The 17,258-nt window shown below is 44.8% G+C and overlaps 1 protein-coding gene across 4 annotated transcripts in view; it reads left to right on the plus strand.

Annotated features, from left to right (window-relative positions):
• LOC126297747 (uncharacterized) overlaps nt 1-17,258 on the plus strand; it is a 690,098-nt gene that overhangs the window by 504,316 nt on the left and 168,524 nt on the right. For all 4 annotated transcript variants that reach the window (XM_049988911.1, XM_049988910.1, XM_049988908.1 and 1 more), the window contains exon 3: nt 4,411-4,706. In XM_049988911.1, coding sequence (XP_049844868.1) covers nt 4,411-4,706 — 296 coding nt within the window. The remainder of the gene's footprint in view (nt 1-4,410; nt 4,707-17,258) is intronic.

Below are 17,258 nucleotides of genomic sequence, written 5' to 3' on the forward strand. Positions count from 1 at the left end.
ACTCGGTTCCTCCCCTCCCCACCTCCCCTCCCCCAGGACGCCGGATACCAGAGAAAATCTTGCGGTTCCTCTGCAGTCCAGAACATCGTCCAGAACATCGTCCAGTTGATCATCGCTCTACTAACTGCCGTTTCCCACCGAAAAATGTGTGGGAATCAATGGCCCAAGGGAAGGGGTGATTTTATTGACGCCCTTCATGTCACCTACATCTACATACATAATCCGCAAGCCACCGCATGTTGCATGGAGGATACTGAGCGACAGTGTGTCTGAATCCTTCGGCCACACATAATAAAACAGCGTGATCTCAATGCTGAACGTTGCAGTTCTGACCTCCATTGCAGAGGTGTCAAAAAAAGGCGTGACATTTGCGTAAGAGGGGGTGTGACAACGTTCCCGTCGTGCACCTCACATGAACTTCTGGCGCCTGACCTTTTTTTTCACAGTTTTTGGCACCTTGCTGTCTGAAACATCGTCGAGCCCGATATTGACGTCACAAGGCACCACGGTTTTGTATCATTACAGAGGAGGGTTGTAGGTATCTTTGAGCCTATTTCCAAACTTATCCAATACAATCGGAGACAATTACAGGGTTTCGAAGAAGTGACCCTTTAAACAGTGTTGCACAGTGTAGGAGCTGTTCGAAACTTAAACTTCCACTTTTGCTGTTTGAAACTTAAACTTAAATTTTCAAGACAAGTAAAATCGATAAAACATTACAGAAAGTCAGTTCATTTGGAAATATCGCAAGCTAGATGATAGAAGACCTTCCATTTCAAGGTACAAGTTGGTTCGCGACCGACGAAGTATGGCTTAACTGCCCACACATTATATAACAGTACTAAAAATTTATAGAATGTTACTGAATATAAAATTATGTAACAGGTGAATTAAGTGTCTTCCAAATAGCTTTAGAAAGGTATATAGCAGAATGAGATTTTCACTCTGCCGCGGAGTGTGAGCTGATATGAAACTTCCTGGCAGATTAAAACTGTGTGCCGGACCGCGACTCGAATTCGGGACCTTTGAATTTCGCGGGCAAGTGCTGTACCAACTGAGCTACACAAGCACGACTCACTCCCCGCCCTCACAGCTATACTTCTGCCAGAGTCGTGCTTGGGTAGCTCAGTTGGTAGAGCACTTGCCCGCGAAAGGCAAAGGTCCCGAGTTCGAGTCTCGGTCCGGCACACAATTTTAATCTGCCAGGAAGTTTCAGGTATATAGCATTTGAATGAGTCTCACGCAAAATGCTTACAACACAAAACACCACTTCAATTCTAATATATATATATATATATATATATATATATATATATATATATATATATATATATATATATATAATGTGTGTGTGGCCAAACATTCAGGAAACATTCCTCACACACAAAGAAAGAAATTATGTTATGCGGACATGTGTCCGGAAACGCTTACTTTCCATGTTAGAGCTCATTTTATTACTTCTCTTCAAATCACATTAATCATGGAATGGAAACACACAGCAACAGAACGGACCACCGTGACTTCAAACACTTTGTTACAGGAAATGTTCAAAATGTCGTCCGTTAACGAGGATACATGCATCCACCCTCCGTCGCATGGAATACCTGATGCGCTGATGCAGCCCTGGAGAATGGCGTATTGTTATCACAGCCGTCCACAATACGAGCACGAAGAGTCTCTACATTTGGTACCGGGGATGCGTAGACAAGAGCTTTCAAATGCCCCCATAAATGAAAGTCAAGAGGGTTGAGGTCAGGAGAGCGTGGAGGCCACGGAATTGGTCCGCCTCTACCAATTCATCGGCCACCGAATCTGTTGTTGAGAAGCGTACGAAAACTTCGACTGAAATGTGCAGGAGCTCCATCGTGCATGAACCACATGTTGTGTCGTACTTGTAAAGGCACATGTTCTAGCAGCACAGGTAGAGTATCCCGTATGAAATCATGATAACGTGCTCCATCGAGCGTAGGTGGAAGAACATGGGGCCCAATCAAGACATCACCAACAATGCCTACCCAAACGTTGACTGAAAATCTGTGTTGAAGACGTGACTGCACAATTGCGTGCGGATTCTCTTCAACCCACACATGTTGATTGTGAAAATTTACAACTTGATCACGTTGGAATGAAGCCTCATTCGTAAAGAGAACATTTGCTCTGAAATGACGATTGACACTTTGTTGCATGAACCATTCGCAGAAGTGTACCCGTGGAGGCCAATCAGCTGCTGATAGTGCCTGCACACGCTGTACATGGTACGGAAACAACTGGTTCTCCCGTAGCACTCTCCATACAGTGACGTGGTCAACGTTAGCTTGTACAGCAGCAACTTCTCTGACGCTCACATTAGGGATATCGTCAACTGCACGAAGAATTGCCTCGTGCATTGTAGGTGTCCTCGTCGTTCTAGGTCTTCCCCAGTCGCAAGTCATAGGCTGGAATGTTCCGTGCTCCCTCAGACGCCGATCAATTGCTTCGAACGTCTTCCTGTCGGGACACCTTCGTTCTGGAAATTTGTCTCGATACAAACGTACCGCGCCCCGGCTATTGCTCCGTGCTAATCGATACATCAAATGGGCATTTGCCAACTCCGCATTTGTAAACATTGCACTGACTGCAAAACCACGTTCGTGATGAACACTAACCTGTTGATGCTACGTACTGATGTACTTGATGCTAGTACTGTAGAGCAATGGGTCGCATGTCAATACAAGCACCGAAGTCAACATTACCTTCCTTTAATTGGGCCAACTGGCGGTGGATCGAGGAATAACAGTACATACTGACGAAACTAAAATGAGCTCTAACATGGAAATTAAGCGTTTCCGGACACATGTCCACATAACATATTTTCTTTATTTGTGTGTGAATAATGTTTCCTGAAAGTTTGGCCTTACCTTTTTGTAACACCATACACAGGGGGTCCCAGTTATCTTGTCCACCCAAAATATCTCTGGAACAATAACAGCTATTGGATTTCACCGGTATCAGTATAGGGCTGGGGCCCATGAATGTACATATTTGGAAACATTCTAAAACTAAAGCATATGTGTTTTTTTAACACAAACTTGTTTTTTAAATGGACCTCCTATATTTTTTCTTCGGCAATCCATAGCATGACAAAGCACATACACAATGGCGTTGATTGCATCGCAATATTCCCATTACATCCCAAGATATTGAGACGTGAAGTTGACGCTTGAAACACCCGACATGCGCTGCTAGCGCACGTCCTGAGGCTCAGGCGTGAACCCCATGCTGCCCGTAATCGCGACGTGGTTGACTTGCGTAGTCATATTTCCATACTTATCAAGAGGTCCGAAACGAATAATACAGTCTGTTGCCATCCTGCATTAACGTCGTACATTCCTGCAGGTATTTATCCCATAGGCTAGGAGTGACGCGGTTCTGTAACATATCTGTGTATCGCAACGTTAGTCACAAAGTGGAGCACTGCACGCCAAAGCAACAACAAATGGGATGCTCGGAGGGTGGTGGAGTACAGGAGTTTGCAAGGGTCGCAAATCATAAACAAGGCGAAGTGGTAACTGTGGCAGTAGTGGGAACTACGTTGGACACTTGACTAGATAGAACCAGACCCTGCCCGACAGGCACAATGGGTCATACAACGCATTAGATGAACCTTATTTTGGGTGTGCAGGATAAATAAGACAACCTGACGGGTGTACACCGCTCGAAACTGGTTCATACTGTGTACGTAGATACGTAAAACGTGCAAGAGGGAAACCATTTTGTGCTTATGAGAGTAGATGGCAGCAGACCGTATTATTCGTTTCGGACCTCTTGATAAGTATGGAGGTGTGATTACACATGTCAATCACATCGCGATTACGGGCAACACGGGGTTCACGCCTGAACCTCAGGACGTGCGCTAGCAGCGCATGTCGGGTGTTTCAAGCGTCTACTTCGCGTCTCAGTATCTCTGGATGTAATGGGAATATTGCGATGCAATCAACGCCATTGTGTATGTGCTTTGTCATGCTATGGATTGCTGAAGAAAAAATATAGGAGGTCCATTTAAAAAACATAAGTTTGTGTTAAAAACACATGCTTTAGTTTTAGAATGTTTCCAAATATGTACATTCATGGGCCCCAGCCCTACATTGATACCGGCGAAAGTCGTTTTCCAATAGCTGTTATTGTTCCACAGATATTTTGGGTGGACTAGATAGCTGGGACACCTTATAGCGGCCTGCCGTGCGCATTCCCCAGGTGATTGTGTCACTAGATTGAGACACCGACCAGGAAACACCATACGTTGCGAGGTACATTATCCTCGAGATACAACATTCTCGCTACTTGTTGGAGACTTTGTAGACGTTGAAATATGAGATGTGTGTGCATTAAATAGGAGCAGTAGCACAGAGTAACGGTGGGTGTCGGTTGCAGGCAACCTGCTGAGCCCGAGCCCGGGCCCGCACGTGTACATGCGCTGGAGCACGAGCCGGCTCAACAGCGGCGGCACGTCTGCGAGCACGTCGCCGTGCGGCTCGCTGCGCTCGTCGTTCAACTACCGCCAGCCGTACCTGGGCTGGCGCTCGCAGGAGCGGCTGACGCAGCCGCGCACGCCCGCCGAGCGCCTCGCCGCCGGCCTGCTGCCAAAGCTCAACCCGCCTCGGCCGCCGCACCCGGATGCCGACGCGGACGCTGACGCCGAAGGCGACAAAGCCGCCGGCGATGAAAAGGTCTGCTCCCTCACATAACTCACTCACATTCTTTACCTGTGTCGACACAGTGTTCGTACTTGCCGCGCGGGATTAGTCGAGCGGTCTCGGGCGCTGCAGTCATGGACTGTGCGGCTGGTCCCGCCGGAGGTTCGAATCCTCCCTCGGGCATGGGTGTGTGTGTTTGTCCTTAGGATAATTTAGGTTAAGTAGTGTGTAAGCTTAGGGACTGATGACCTTAGCAGTTTAGTCCCATAATATTTCACACACACATTTTTTGAGTGTTCGTACTTCCCGTAGAATTACTTAAGGGCTGATCTTTGGTCAAATGTTTGACCGGAGCAGAAACGAGGCTCCGTAGAAATTATGCAATGTGTTTTTGCCCCATTTTTCACGTCCGAAAGAATAGATGGAAATGGACAAACGCGCGTTCAAAGCCGTGTCAACTGTTTCTCTTAACTACATCATTTCTTTCTTTTAAACAAATCATTTTATAAAAACTGACGGTTTATTTTCTAGTTTTTTTTATTACATACTGCATTTTCGGCTAATTTTCGCTTCTGCCTTGGAGTAACTTTTCATGTATTCGTATATTTGGCACTGAAATTTTTGGGCCTCTTCTGACTTTCCCTTACAGAAGTACATACAAGGTGTTTCAAAAATCACCGGTATATTTGAAACGGCAATAAAAACTGAACGAGCAGCGATAGAAATACACCGTTTGTTGCAATATGCTTGGGACAACAGTACATTTTCAGGCGGACAAACTTTCGTAATTACAGTAGTTACAATTTTCAACAACAGGTAGCGCTGCAAGTGATGTGAAAGATATAGAAGACAACGCAGTCTGTGGGTGCGCCATTCTGTACGTCGTCTTTCTGCTGTAAGCGTGTGCTGTTCACAACGTGCAAGTGTGCTGTGGACAACATGGTTTATTCCTTAGAACAGAGGATTTTTCTGGGCTTTGAATTCCACCGCCTAGAACACAGTGTTGTTGCAACAAGACGAAGTTTTCAACGGAGGTTTAATGTAACCAAAGGACCGAGAAGCGATACAATAAAGGATCGGATTGAAAAATTTCAACGGACTGGGAACGTGATGGATGAACGTGCTGGAAAGGTAGGGCGACCGCGTACGGCAACCACAGAGGGCAACGCGCAGCTAGTGCAGCACGTGATCCAACAGCGGCCTCGGGTTTCCGTTCGCCGTGTTGCAGCTGCGGTCCAAATGACGCCAACGTCCACGTATCGTCTCATGCGCCAGAGTTTACACCTCTATCCATACAAAATTCAAACGCGGCAACCCCTCAGTGCCGCTACCATTGCTGCACGAGAGACATTCGCTAACGATATAATGCACAGGATTGATGACGGCGATATGCATGTGGGCAGCATTTGGTTTACTGACGAAGCTTATTTTTATCTGGACGGCTTCGTCAATAAACAGAACTGGCGCATATGGGGAACCGAAAAGCCCCATGTTGCAGTCCCATCATCCCTGCACCCTCAAAAAGTACTGGTCTGGGCCGCCATTTCTTCCAAAGGAATCATTGGCCCATTTTTCAGATCCGAAACGATTACTGCATCACGCTATCTGGACATTCTTCGTAAATTTGTGGCGGTACAAACTGCCTTAGACGACACTGCGAACACCTCGTGGTTTATGCAAGACGGTGCCCGGCCACATCGCAATGCAAACGTCTTTAATTTCCTGAATGAATATTTCGATGATCGTGTGATTGCTTTGGGCTATCCGAAACATACAGGAGGCGGCGTGGATTGGCCTCCCTATTCGCCAGACATGAACCCCTGTGACTTCTTTCTGTGGGGACACTTGAAAGACCAGGTGTACCGCCAGAATCCAGAAACAATTAAACAGCCGAAGCAGTACATCTCATCTGCATGTGAAGCCATTCCGCCAGACACGTTGTCAAAGGTTTCCGGTAATTTCATTCAGAGACTACGCCATATTATTGCTACGCATGGTGAATATGTGGAAAATATCGTACTATAGAGTTTCCCAGACCGCAGCGCCATCTGTTGTTGACAATTGTAACTACTGTAATTTCGAAAGTTTGTCTGCCTGAAAATGTACTGTTGTCCCAAGCATATTGCAACAAACGGTGTATTTCTATCGCTGCTCGTTTAGTTTGTATTGCCGTTTCATTTTTGAAACACCCTGTATTTATTGATGTAAAATACGACGAAATATTGCATCATTACATACGCGTACTTTTAGTCATAATAACATAACTGAACAGTAGTGCTGCGAAATGTTTCATTTATTTATCCTAGTAAAATTAGGGCAGTCAGGCACTCTTCTACATATTTTACTTTCTCTTCAGGTGACGGCACAAATGTCAAAGACGACCTACATTTAATACAGGATATAACACTTAGATGTAACTTCACTCGTGTGGAAAAGTTAAGAACGAAAGTAACTTTCGCATGATACGTCACTGTCAAGTACCATAGCTTGGTGAAACTTGGACAGTACGTAGAAAGAACTGTTAAATTAGAGCCCATCAGAGCACAGAATAACTGGGGAAAAAAAAGGATATGAGCGGTTGGCCGGGAGGCTGGTCCGGCCGCCATGGTGCGGGACTTATTACATTCGACGCCACATTGGGCGACCTGCGCTCCGGGTGGGGATGAAATGATGATGAAGACAACACCCTGAGCGGAGAAAATCTCCGACCCAGCCGCGAATCGAACCCGGGTCCGGTAGACGGCAATCTGTCACGCTGACCCCTCTCTTTTTTTGCATTTTTGTTCGTTGTTGATCGTTGGGTATGATCGTTGCGGACAGCACATGACATCAGTTAAAGTTCGTTTTGTTGATCCTTCCACTCAGTTTTTTATTACAGAGGTCAACCAGCTCTCTGACCGAACATGCTGAGCTACCGTGCCGGTTGTTTTAACTGCTCAGGTCGTCGGACCCTAGACTTACTACTTAAACCAACTTATGCTAAGAACAACACATACACCCATACCCGCGGGGGGACTCGAATCCCCGGCGGGAGGGGACCACTTAGCTATCGGGGCGGACAGAATGACTGAAAGATATACGCAATGACACGAACAGAAATACCTCTTTCATTCAAGAAGAGTAATTACACTGAGATCACCGCGCTTCGTGACAGTCCACTGGACATGGTTCTTAACAGACTGTGCGATCAGCACGGACGGTAATGTAAGCGATGCAACGTGCTCCCATGCTGGTCACATTACTGTTATGGGGTTCTTGTGGTATGGTATTCCATTCCGTCACCAGCGCGGTTGACAACTGTTGGATGGTCGTTGGTGCATGTGGACGTGGCGCAATACGTCTCCCCATCGCGTCCCACACGCGGTCGTTGGGATGTAAGTCGGGAGAACGGACAGGCCAGTCCATTCGCCAAATATCCTCTCGTTCCAAGACTGGCATGTTAGATCGTCGAAATCCCGTGCTGGGTGATGAGCCAAGTCTGTAATGCGCCAAACGTTCTCAATCACGGAAAGATTCAAACCTTACTGACCAAGGTACGGTTTGGCAAGCACGAAGACAAGCAGTAGAAACTCTCTGCTTGTGCGGGCGGGCATTATCTTGCTGAAATGTAATCCCAGGATGACTTTCATGAGGGTCTTCCCGCGCCCGGGTTCCCGGGTTCGATTCCCGGCGGGGTTAGGGATTTTCTCTGCCTCGTGATGACTGGGTGTTGTGTGATGGCCTTAGGTTAGTTAGGTTTAAGTAGTTTTAAGTTCTGAGGGACTGATGACCTCAGATGTTAAGTCCCATAGTGCTCAGAGCCATTCAAAATGGTTCAAATGGCTCTGAGCACTATGGGACGTAACATCTGAGGTTATCAGTCCTCTAGAACATAGAACTACTTAAACTTAACCAACCTAAGGACAGCACACACATCCATGCCCGAGGCAGGATTCGAACCTGCGACCGTAGCGGTCGCGCGGTTCCAGACTGCAGCTCCTAGAACCGCTCGACCACACAGGCCGGTAACATCGATGGGATACCATCATCAGTGTCTCCGGCCATACGGCCCGACAACCAGGAGTGATGGTCTAGGGTGCTATTTCTTTTCATAGCAGGACCCATTTGGTTGTCATCCGCGGCAAGCTTAAATCACGGCGGTACGTCGACGATATTCTACGCCACGTTTTGCTGCCCTTAATTACAAGCCGTCCTAGGCTTACATTTCAGAAAGATAATGCCCGACCCCACACCGTGAGAGTTTCTACTTGCCAAAACCTGCCTTGGCCAGCAGGGTCAACGGATCTCTCCCCAAAGGAGAACTTTGGAGCATTATGGAGGTTCGAGGGGGTGTGTGTTTGTCCTTAGGATAATTTAGGTTAAGTAGTGTGTAAGTTTAGGGACTCATGACCTTAGCAGTTAGGTCCCATAAGATTTCATACACAATTGAACTTTTTTTTGAGCATTATGGGCAGGGTCCTCCAACCTGCTCGAGATTTTGATGATGTATCGTACCAGTTGGACAGAAATTGACATAATATGCCTCAGGAGGACATTCGACAGCTCTGTCAACCATTGACAAGCTAAATAACTACTGGCATAAAGACCAGAGGTGGATCGTCGCGTTATTGACCTGATCAATTTGTAAAGCTCTTGGTCTTGAATAATCATCCAATTTTTCTGAAACTGTAATCATTTGTTTGTCTCAAAATGGTTGAAATGGTTCTGAGCACTATGGGACTTAACATCTGAGGTCATCAGTCCCCTAGAACTTAGAACCATTTAAACCTAACTAACCTAAGGACATCACACACATCCATGCCCGAGGCAGGATTCGAACTTGCGACCGTAGCGATCGTGCGGTTCCAGACTGAAGCGCCTAGAACCGCTTGGCCACATCGGCCGGCATTTGTTTGTCTGCACGTGTACATCGAACGTATTAATTTCCGCTCCATTAGGATAATTCTTTCATTTCTTCTTTTATTTTCTAAGAGCGTATTTACGTAGCCATTTACGGTCTCTTGGACAATACTAAGTCCTCAGTTCCTTATCCTGAATATAAAACAAACAGCAAGCATCTGAAATAGGGCAGTAGTAGCTACTCATAGTAAATCATCAAGAAAAGAAGTAATTTTATTTTAAACAAGCAGCTAAGTGCAAGTGTTTTTTTTTAAGATACTACTTAGATTTTATAGTGAGTTTAAATATCTAAGCTCACGGCAATGGTCATGGGACCGAAAGGTGTCGTGCAAATAAATATGGAGCTGCTGTTTCATAAAATTTCTCGTGCTACTTGAACAAAGAGGACTCTAGCTTAGAGACAGGAAACAAATACTAAAGTTTTGTGGTGGTGGTGGTGGTGGTGGTGGTGGTGGTGGTGGTTAGTGTTTAACGTCCCGTCGACAACGAGGTCATTAGAGACGGAGCGCAAGCTCGGGTTAGGGAAAGATTTGGAAGGAAATCGGCCGTGCCCTTTCAAAGGAACCATCCCGGCATTTGCCTGAAACGATTTAGGGAAATCACGGAAAACCTAAATCAGGATGGCCGGAGACGGGATTGAACCGTCGTCCTCCCGAATGCGAGTCCAGTGTGCTAACCACTGCGCCACCTCGCTCGGTAAAAGTTTTGTTATTCCAAATGACTTGACTGTGAGTTCTCGGTGTTATTATTATGGAAGTGAGCACACCTGTGCTTCATAATTTTTAATTTTACATAAACAAGGTTTCAGGTTACAAACGAATTTTTTGGTGTTACTGAATCAAAGATTTTCTGCATGTCTTTGTCTATGAAACAAAAAAACTACCCAGAATGAAATTTTCACTCTGCCGCGGAGTGTGCGCTGATATTAAATTTCGTGGAAGATTAAAACTGTGTGCCGGACCGAGACTCGAACTCGGGACCTTTGCTTCAAAGAGCACTTGCCCACGGAAGGCAAAGGTCCCGAGCTCGAGTCTCGGCCCAGCACACAATTTTAATCTGCCAGGAAGTTTCAAAATATCTACAGCCAGCAATGAAATTAAGTGGTGAATCTAAATACTTCCGGATTTTGAAGTATACAGTCAATGAAGTTAGTGGAAGTATGAGACATTAAAGATGTAATCTCCAATAAATTATAGGTCCGAAGGAGCAGACACAACATATATAATTAAGGCGATGTCGGCCCATCATCACTTCGGTGCAGATGCACACAAAGGCCGAACTCATAGGAATCGTTGAGCTGCCGCGTGTGATGAGGCTAAAGAGCAGGGCCACTGCATCAGTAGCGTGTGGTATAAGTTGAGAATTTGGGTGTGATGGGAGGCGTGCTAGGGTAGTCCGAGTGGTTGTGGTGACTACTACGGTCGGATTGAGTAGTGGTCTGCGCATCTGCCTAGTAATCAGACTGGGTTCGTAACCCAGTCTGGCACAAATTTTCAGCTTGCCCCATTGATATATAGCAATGCTCACTGGCAGATAATACCTTTAATTCCCTTCTGTCTTGATTCATACTGGCTGCAGCGTCAAAATGCTGTCTGTTCCTTCGGCGATGTCCGGAAGAACAGTCGCCACATTATCGCCGTGGAATGTCATTTCCTCATTCCTTATGTAACTGAATATTCGACTAGGCGTCTCCATTAACAGCGATCTTTAACTATTGTCAAGAAGTGGACCTGTAAACTTTGCTTGGTCCAGTCATCTACTTGCTGTTTTTCCTTGTGGCCTGCTGCCTTCGATTTTGCCTTGCAAGGTGATCTTTTCTAAATTATCCCCTTTTCTTCTCAGGATATACTCAAGGAACCGGAAGCACAAGGGCGTGCTGAAAAGTAATGCCTCTGAATTTTTTTATGTGAAAACTCTTAATGCTTTTAAACTTAATTAACATTCTACATATGTATTTTTCATGTCCACATATTTATTTCTCAACATAGTCACGGTGGCAGTGAAAACATATATCCCAACTAGAGACCAATTTGTTGATACAGTCCCTATAGAATGGTTGACTTTGTTGACGGAGCCACAATCTAACCTCTGCTTGCACCTATTCAGCACTACCAAAGTGAAGTCCTCGGAGGTGTTCTTTAATATTTTCTAAGATGGTATCCGTTCTTTCGGACATGTTCTAAAGAACAGATACCATCGGTGACCAAGCACCTCATTAGAATGAAATTACAATGAAATGAACACCCTTAGCTGCTTACAGTCGTTGACATACGTCAAGGATGACAGAACTCTTTCCGGAATCGGCTACGCGCCGCGAGTAATGAGTATAATGGGCGGGAGCACTACGAATGTAGTGCGGGACGATACGTTGAGAATGTGGGTTTCGCAGGACGAGTTCGAGCCCCGGTCGGGCCACACTTTTTCATCTGTCCCCGTTGACGTATGTCAACGCCTATAAGCAGCTAAGGGTGCCTACTGAGTTATCTGTGACGCATTCGCATTTTATTCGACCGACGCATTAACATTTTATTCGACTGTTTATCGCTGAGTCGAGTTGTTTCAATTCAGTCCCTGACTCGGACTGAAGATGAATATACAGTCAACAGTCGAAATATCGGAAGATAAAATATTGCCGTCCCAGATGCGCGCCCGAAAAGCGATGGAATGTTCTATATGCCGAGAAAACTACAAGAATCGTGTCACATACTAAACATTTACCAATTTCAATTTCCTTCTTTTATTGTAGCATATTACCTATCGTTCAAACACAAACTGTATTCATCTCAACTTAGATTATTTGAATCAACAGTTAATATTATTGTTCGCAGCTGCTCTGAATTACTTCAGGTAGTTTAGACACGTCTATACCAACTACTGAAACTCCTTCCCTTGGCGTTTAGTTATACTTTGTGTATCCAGAAAACAGACGAAAATGCTACCACTGACGATGCTTTATTTTATGAAAATGAAAAAATACGTATTTTTACCAGTTGCGTGGGCAGATCTAGAATATTCTGTACATTGGCAACTAATGAAACTACATGCACTACTACTGATAGCATAATACTGTTTGCAATCACCATATACTTCTTCTATTAATTGTGACTACTACCACAACTGGATAAGTTTATTAATACAATTGAGCTACAAGTAGTTTCACTTCCGCCTTTCTCTATTGCGCCTCACGTTTAATTACAACACATTATACATGCCAATAACAGTTTTTACGCGTAAAATTCCACAGGGAATTTCATCACTCACTCCAAAGAAAATTAATATCGAACGGAGAAGGCTCACCATGTTCTAACGGTACTGTTCGAAGAAAGTTTCGGAAACGGAGACTACTATATTGTCGCTGCGAAACTAACTGCAGGGAAGCTGATAGAGATAATAAAATTTCGTGCATCCATAGTCAAATCCTGGAGAAAGTTCTATCAGAAAAACTTAGGAAGTTCTGGTTACATATGAAGTTAATAAATGGTCCAAAGTTCCACTCAATCTCTCGTGGATCAGTTAGGTGCTGAAAGTGAAGACAGCAGACAAAATGCCGATTTAGACATTTAAAAGTGTGTAAGCAGTCCCGATATTTAAAAACGTTTATGACTGATCGAAGCAAACAATGCTTCACCCTCTGACGCTGTACATTGAATGCGCTGTTGTTTTATACCCATCATTAACTCACACTTAACGAACGCCTCTTGCGAGGCAAATAGTCCCAAGCGGCCGGAGCAGTGTAAAGGACGCTCCTGTTTGCGAAACGGCTAGAAGAGTGGAAGCATAGAATTACAGATCAATATCGCTAACGTCTGTCTGATGCAGGATCATAGAGAACATTCTCAGCTACAACATTATGACGTTTTTTCAAAAAATCAGCACGAATACAGGAATATACACTCGTCTGGAACACAACTTTTCTTGTTCACACACGATATCTTGCAAAAAGGAGAGATTATAACACAGGCGTCCCTTCGGGCATTCATTGTACAGATGCTTCCCGTATGTTTATGTCGATGTAGATATACTGCACGATATCGTCGATGCTTCCAGCGACAAATAGCGTCAAAGATGCTGACATTTGTCCAATACTGTGTTTCAATGACACGCTGAAACATGACGCTCACAACAGGCATCCAGTGCGTATTTAACTGCCATTTCAGTTCATGTTAAACTAACCTCGTGGATGAGTCTGTTGTCGATACACTCCGCCTTCATCGAGTTCATGCACGCACTGCAGTCCAAGACACTTATGTATAGACATAGTATCAGGCCATGCGTTAGGGTGCATTGTTCTAAATGAGAGGGTGGCGTGGTGTTTGGGCTGCTTTCGATCTGAACTTTGATCTGAACTTTGATCTCGAATTCTCTAAGGCAACTTCTGTGATAGTGGTGCTATGTACACTGATTTAGCATCGTATTTTCATCGAATTTCAACACGAAGACCGCATACAGATGAACCCGGTTTTCCCTGTACAGGTGAAATATGAATTAGTTGCCAAGTGACTCATTTGTGAAGTTTCGTACTTAGTGCACTAGACTGTGAACTGAGACCGTGTGAATATGACGCACAAAACTCGCACGCACGCACGCACAGTCTTCAGTCCGACCTCAAGATTTGTAATATATCGTTTTGCATCTCCTGCCTGATTTACCAGCATTATGGTAGTCTTGGTCTGAAGCTTTACTAGCTTATTTTCAAGGGAATCCTCTGCTACCTATCTTCCGTATCTATTCTATACTAATAACAAAACTGTAAAACCTTCGTGTCCGTCTGGCCGAAGATGCTAATATCCAAAACTACTAGACGAATTTTCATAGGGGGCGTAGCTTGGGATAACGTATACGTTTTATTTAGTCAAAATCAATTCAGGAGAAACAAGATCTCGTGATTTTAATGACATTTTAAGAATCTGATAAACTTAGTAGTTCGGACGTTTACCTGACAGGGTAGTACACTAAGGAACCAATAGAATGGCGGCTGTTCGGATTTACTGATTTTGGTTTGTGTATTAAAAACGTTACGAAACTTATTTTCTACTTTCGATAGGTTTCATTTATATTTGACTTCCTGGCTACAAAAAACGATGAGACGCTAAAGCCTTCAACATTCTACTAAGACCATATGTCCTCATCGCCCCACCCTCCATCCCCAACCTCGACTTCTTTTGCAAAAATCCCATAGTTTGTACCACTCCTTCTTGTGGACTCGTGACCGGGATACACTCGCACGCCATTGGCAAATATATTCATATGTCAAATTTATGAAATACAAAAAAACTTCGGAGATGGTGCCAGACATGTACCAAACTGAAAGCTACCCCCCCCCCCCCCCCAATTAACTCTTCCAAGTATTGGAAAGCATTCCATCGACTCAGTGGCAATAGCCTCAACTCTCACTACTTGCTCCTCCACAACAATCATCCCTTACCTGACAACCATAGCAAAACAGACTACTTTGCATCCTATCTCTCCGACATTTTCTCCATCGGTGATGGCCCTCATTTTGATTACTCCCTGTTCCCTACCATCCATGAACGCATAAACACGACTCTCCCAGCCCTGGTTCCTAGCTTCCAGTGCTTAGACAACATAACACAAACAGAATTAAATATACCAATCACAGCACATGACATAAAACAAGTACTCCGTAAGAAACGCAACACTTCCTGCCCACCATGAGTGCGTTTACCTGTCGGCACCTCAGAGAATATCCCCTCCCCTTTCTAATCATACACCCTTATACCCTTTATCCCATTATCCTCTCCACAGATTACTGCCCTCAACTATGTAAAACTTCCAAAATTCTACTTCTGCTCAAACCACACAAACCTACTTGTACTTATTCTTACCGTCCTATCTGTTTCAACTCAGTGTTTAGCAAGGTGCTGAAATCCATTCTCTCCCGCTGCACCCATCAACACCTTCAGCACCACCACCTCCGTCCCGTTAACCAGCATGGCTTACGTCCCATATTGTCCTCCGATGACCAGCTGCAGCATCTCACCCATCTCCTATCTCACCAGCTCAACTTCAATAAATCAGTTGTTTTGTAACTCTCGACCTAGAGAAAGCCTGTGACTGTGTCTGGCACTTCGATCTCCTCTTAAAACTCCAGACATACGCGCTTCCAAGTAACTATGTCCACCTTATTGCATCCTTCCTCTCTGATCACCCATCCTTTGCCACTATTAACAGTACTAATTCCTGTACCTTCCATCCCACTGTAGGAGTGCCCTAAGGCTCTGTCCTCTCTCCTCTGCACTACTAATATGCCCAGACCACCTCCATCAGTCCACCTCTTTCCTTGCCCTCATCCCTACACTCCAGAAACCCCTACATTCCTCCAAATCCATCTCAGTCAGTTTACCTCCTGGTGTAACCCATCGTTCCTCAATGTCAACCCCTCCAGAACCCAGGTAATAATAATAGGATGAACCACCCATACCCTCTGTCTACATTAATTTTATATTACCACTTACGACCATCCTATTGATTTAATTATAACTCTAAAATATCTTGGACTAATACTCATCTGGAAAATAACATGGAAACATTGCGTATTAACTATCCAACAGAAAGCAAAGAACAGTCTAAAACTGCTAACAGGTCGAACTTGAGGATTACATCCCTCCAATATTCTCCTCACCTACAAAACCCTGATCCGACCATCCCCACGTATGAGAATGTTGCATGGATATTCACCCCACCAAAATTCTATAAGTCCACCCCAATCTTTGAACGCCACACACTCCGTCTCGCTTTCCACTTCCGATTACCTTCCCCCACATGGATCCTCTAACATCTCATCAAATTTCCACCCTTCCTCCCCAATATCGAACACTTCCATATCCCTGTGCTATCCGCAAACCACATTCCAATAACCCCATGTCTCCCCTCTGATCGCCAACCCTTGTACACTGCCGCACCTTTGCACACACATTCAATCGTCCCTACACCCTCACACACTCCATATCCTAAACCAACGCAACTTCAACCATCTCCCTTTCGCAGAAAATGAGATCCTCCCTAATATTTATCCCTCCTACCAGCTTTAACTCGTCCCACCTACCCCACTCAATATCAAGGCTCCTCTCCCCCTTTCCCCCTCCATGTATCCCCATCCATATCCTCTGTTACCACTACCCTGGCCACACACCAGACTCCTCCTCAGCCTCTGTCTTTCCACCTTCTGTATTCCCACTATCCATCCCTACCTCTACATACATTTCCATACTTCTCGTACCTAACTGACCTCTATATTTTCCACCCACATCCCTCAACCCTATGGAGCATAATCCCTCCTCCCGAAATGTTTCTCAGCCAGTGCCGATCCTTCAGAGTTTTTAAGAAAAAGTGCAGTGCTTTAGCGCTTTTTTCTCAGAATAACTTCACCCTTCTGTAATATGTTTTAAAATGTACATATTTTCGATTTTTAGCTCACTGTCTTTGGTTTTTAGTTTAAAGTAGGAAAACAGTCCTAATGTTTTTTCCTCATTCTTGTTATATTTTTAAGATGCCCCCGACTGAAGAACGGCATACCGTATCGTTGATATCCCACCCCTGCCCACATGTGGCAAGAGGGATGAAATAACAATAAGGGAAAAATGGGAAAAACTAATTTATTGACAAAGTCATCCTACTAGGAGCCGGCCGGTGTGGCCGAGTGGTTCTAGGCGCTTCAGTTTGGAA

Source organism: Schistocerca gregaria, chromosome X (assembly GCF_023897955.1).
Source record: "Schistocerca gregaria isolate iqSchGreg1 chromosome X, iqSchGreg1.2, whole genome shotgun sequence".
Classification (NCBI taxonomy): domain Eukaryota; kingdom Metazoa; phylum Arthropoda; class Insecta; order Orthoptera; family Acrididae; genus Schistocerca; species Schistocerca gregaria.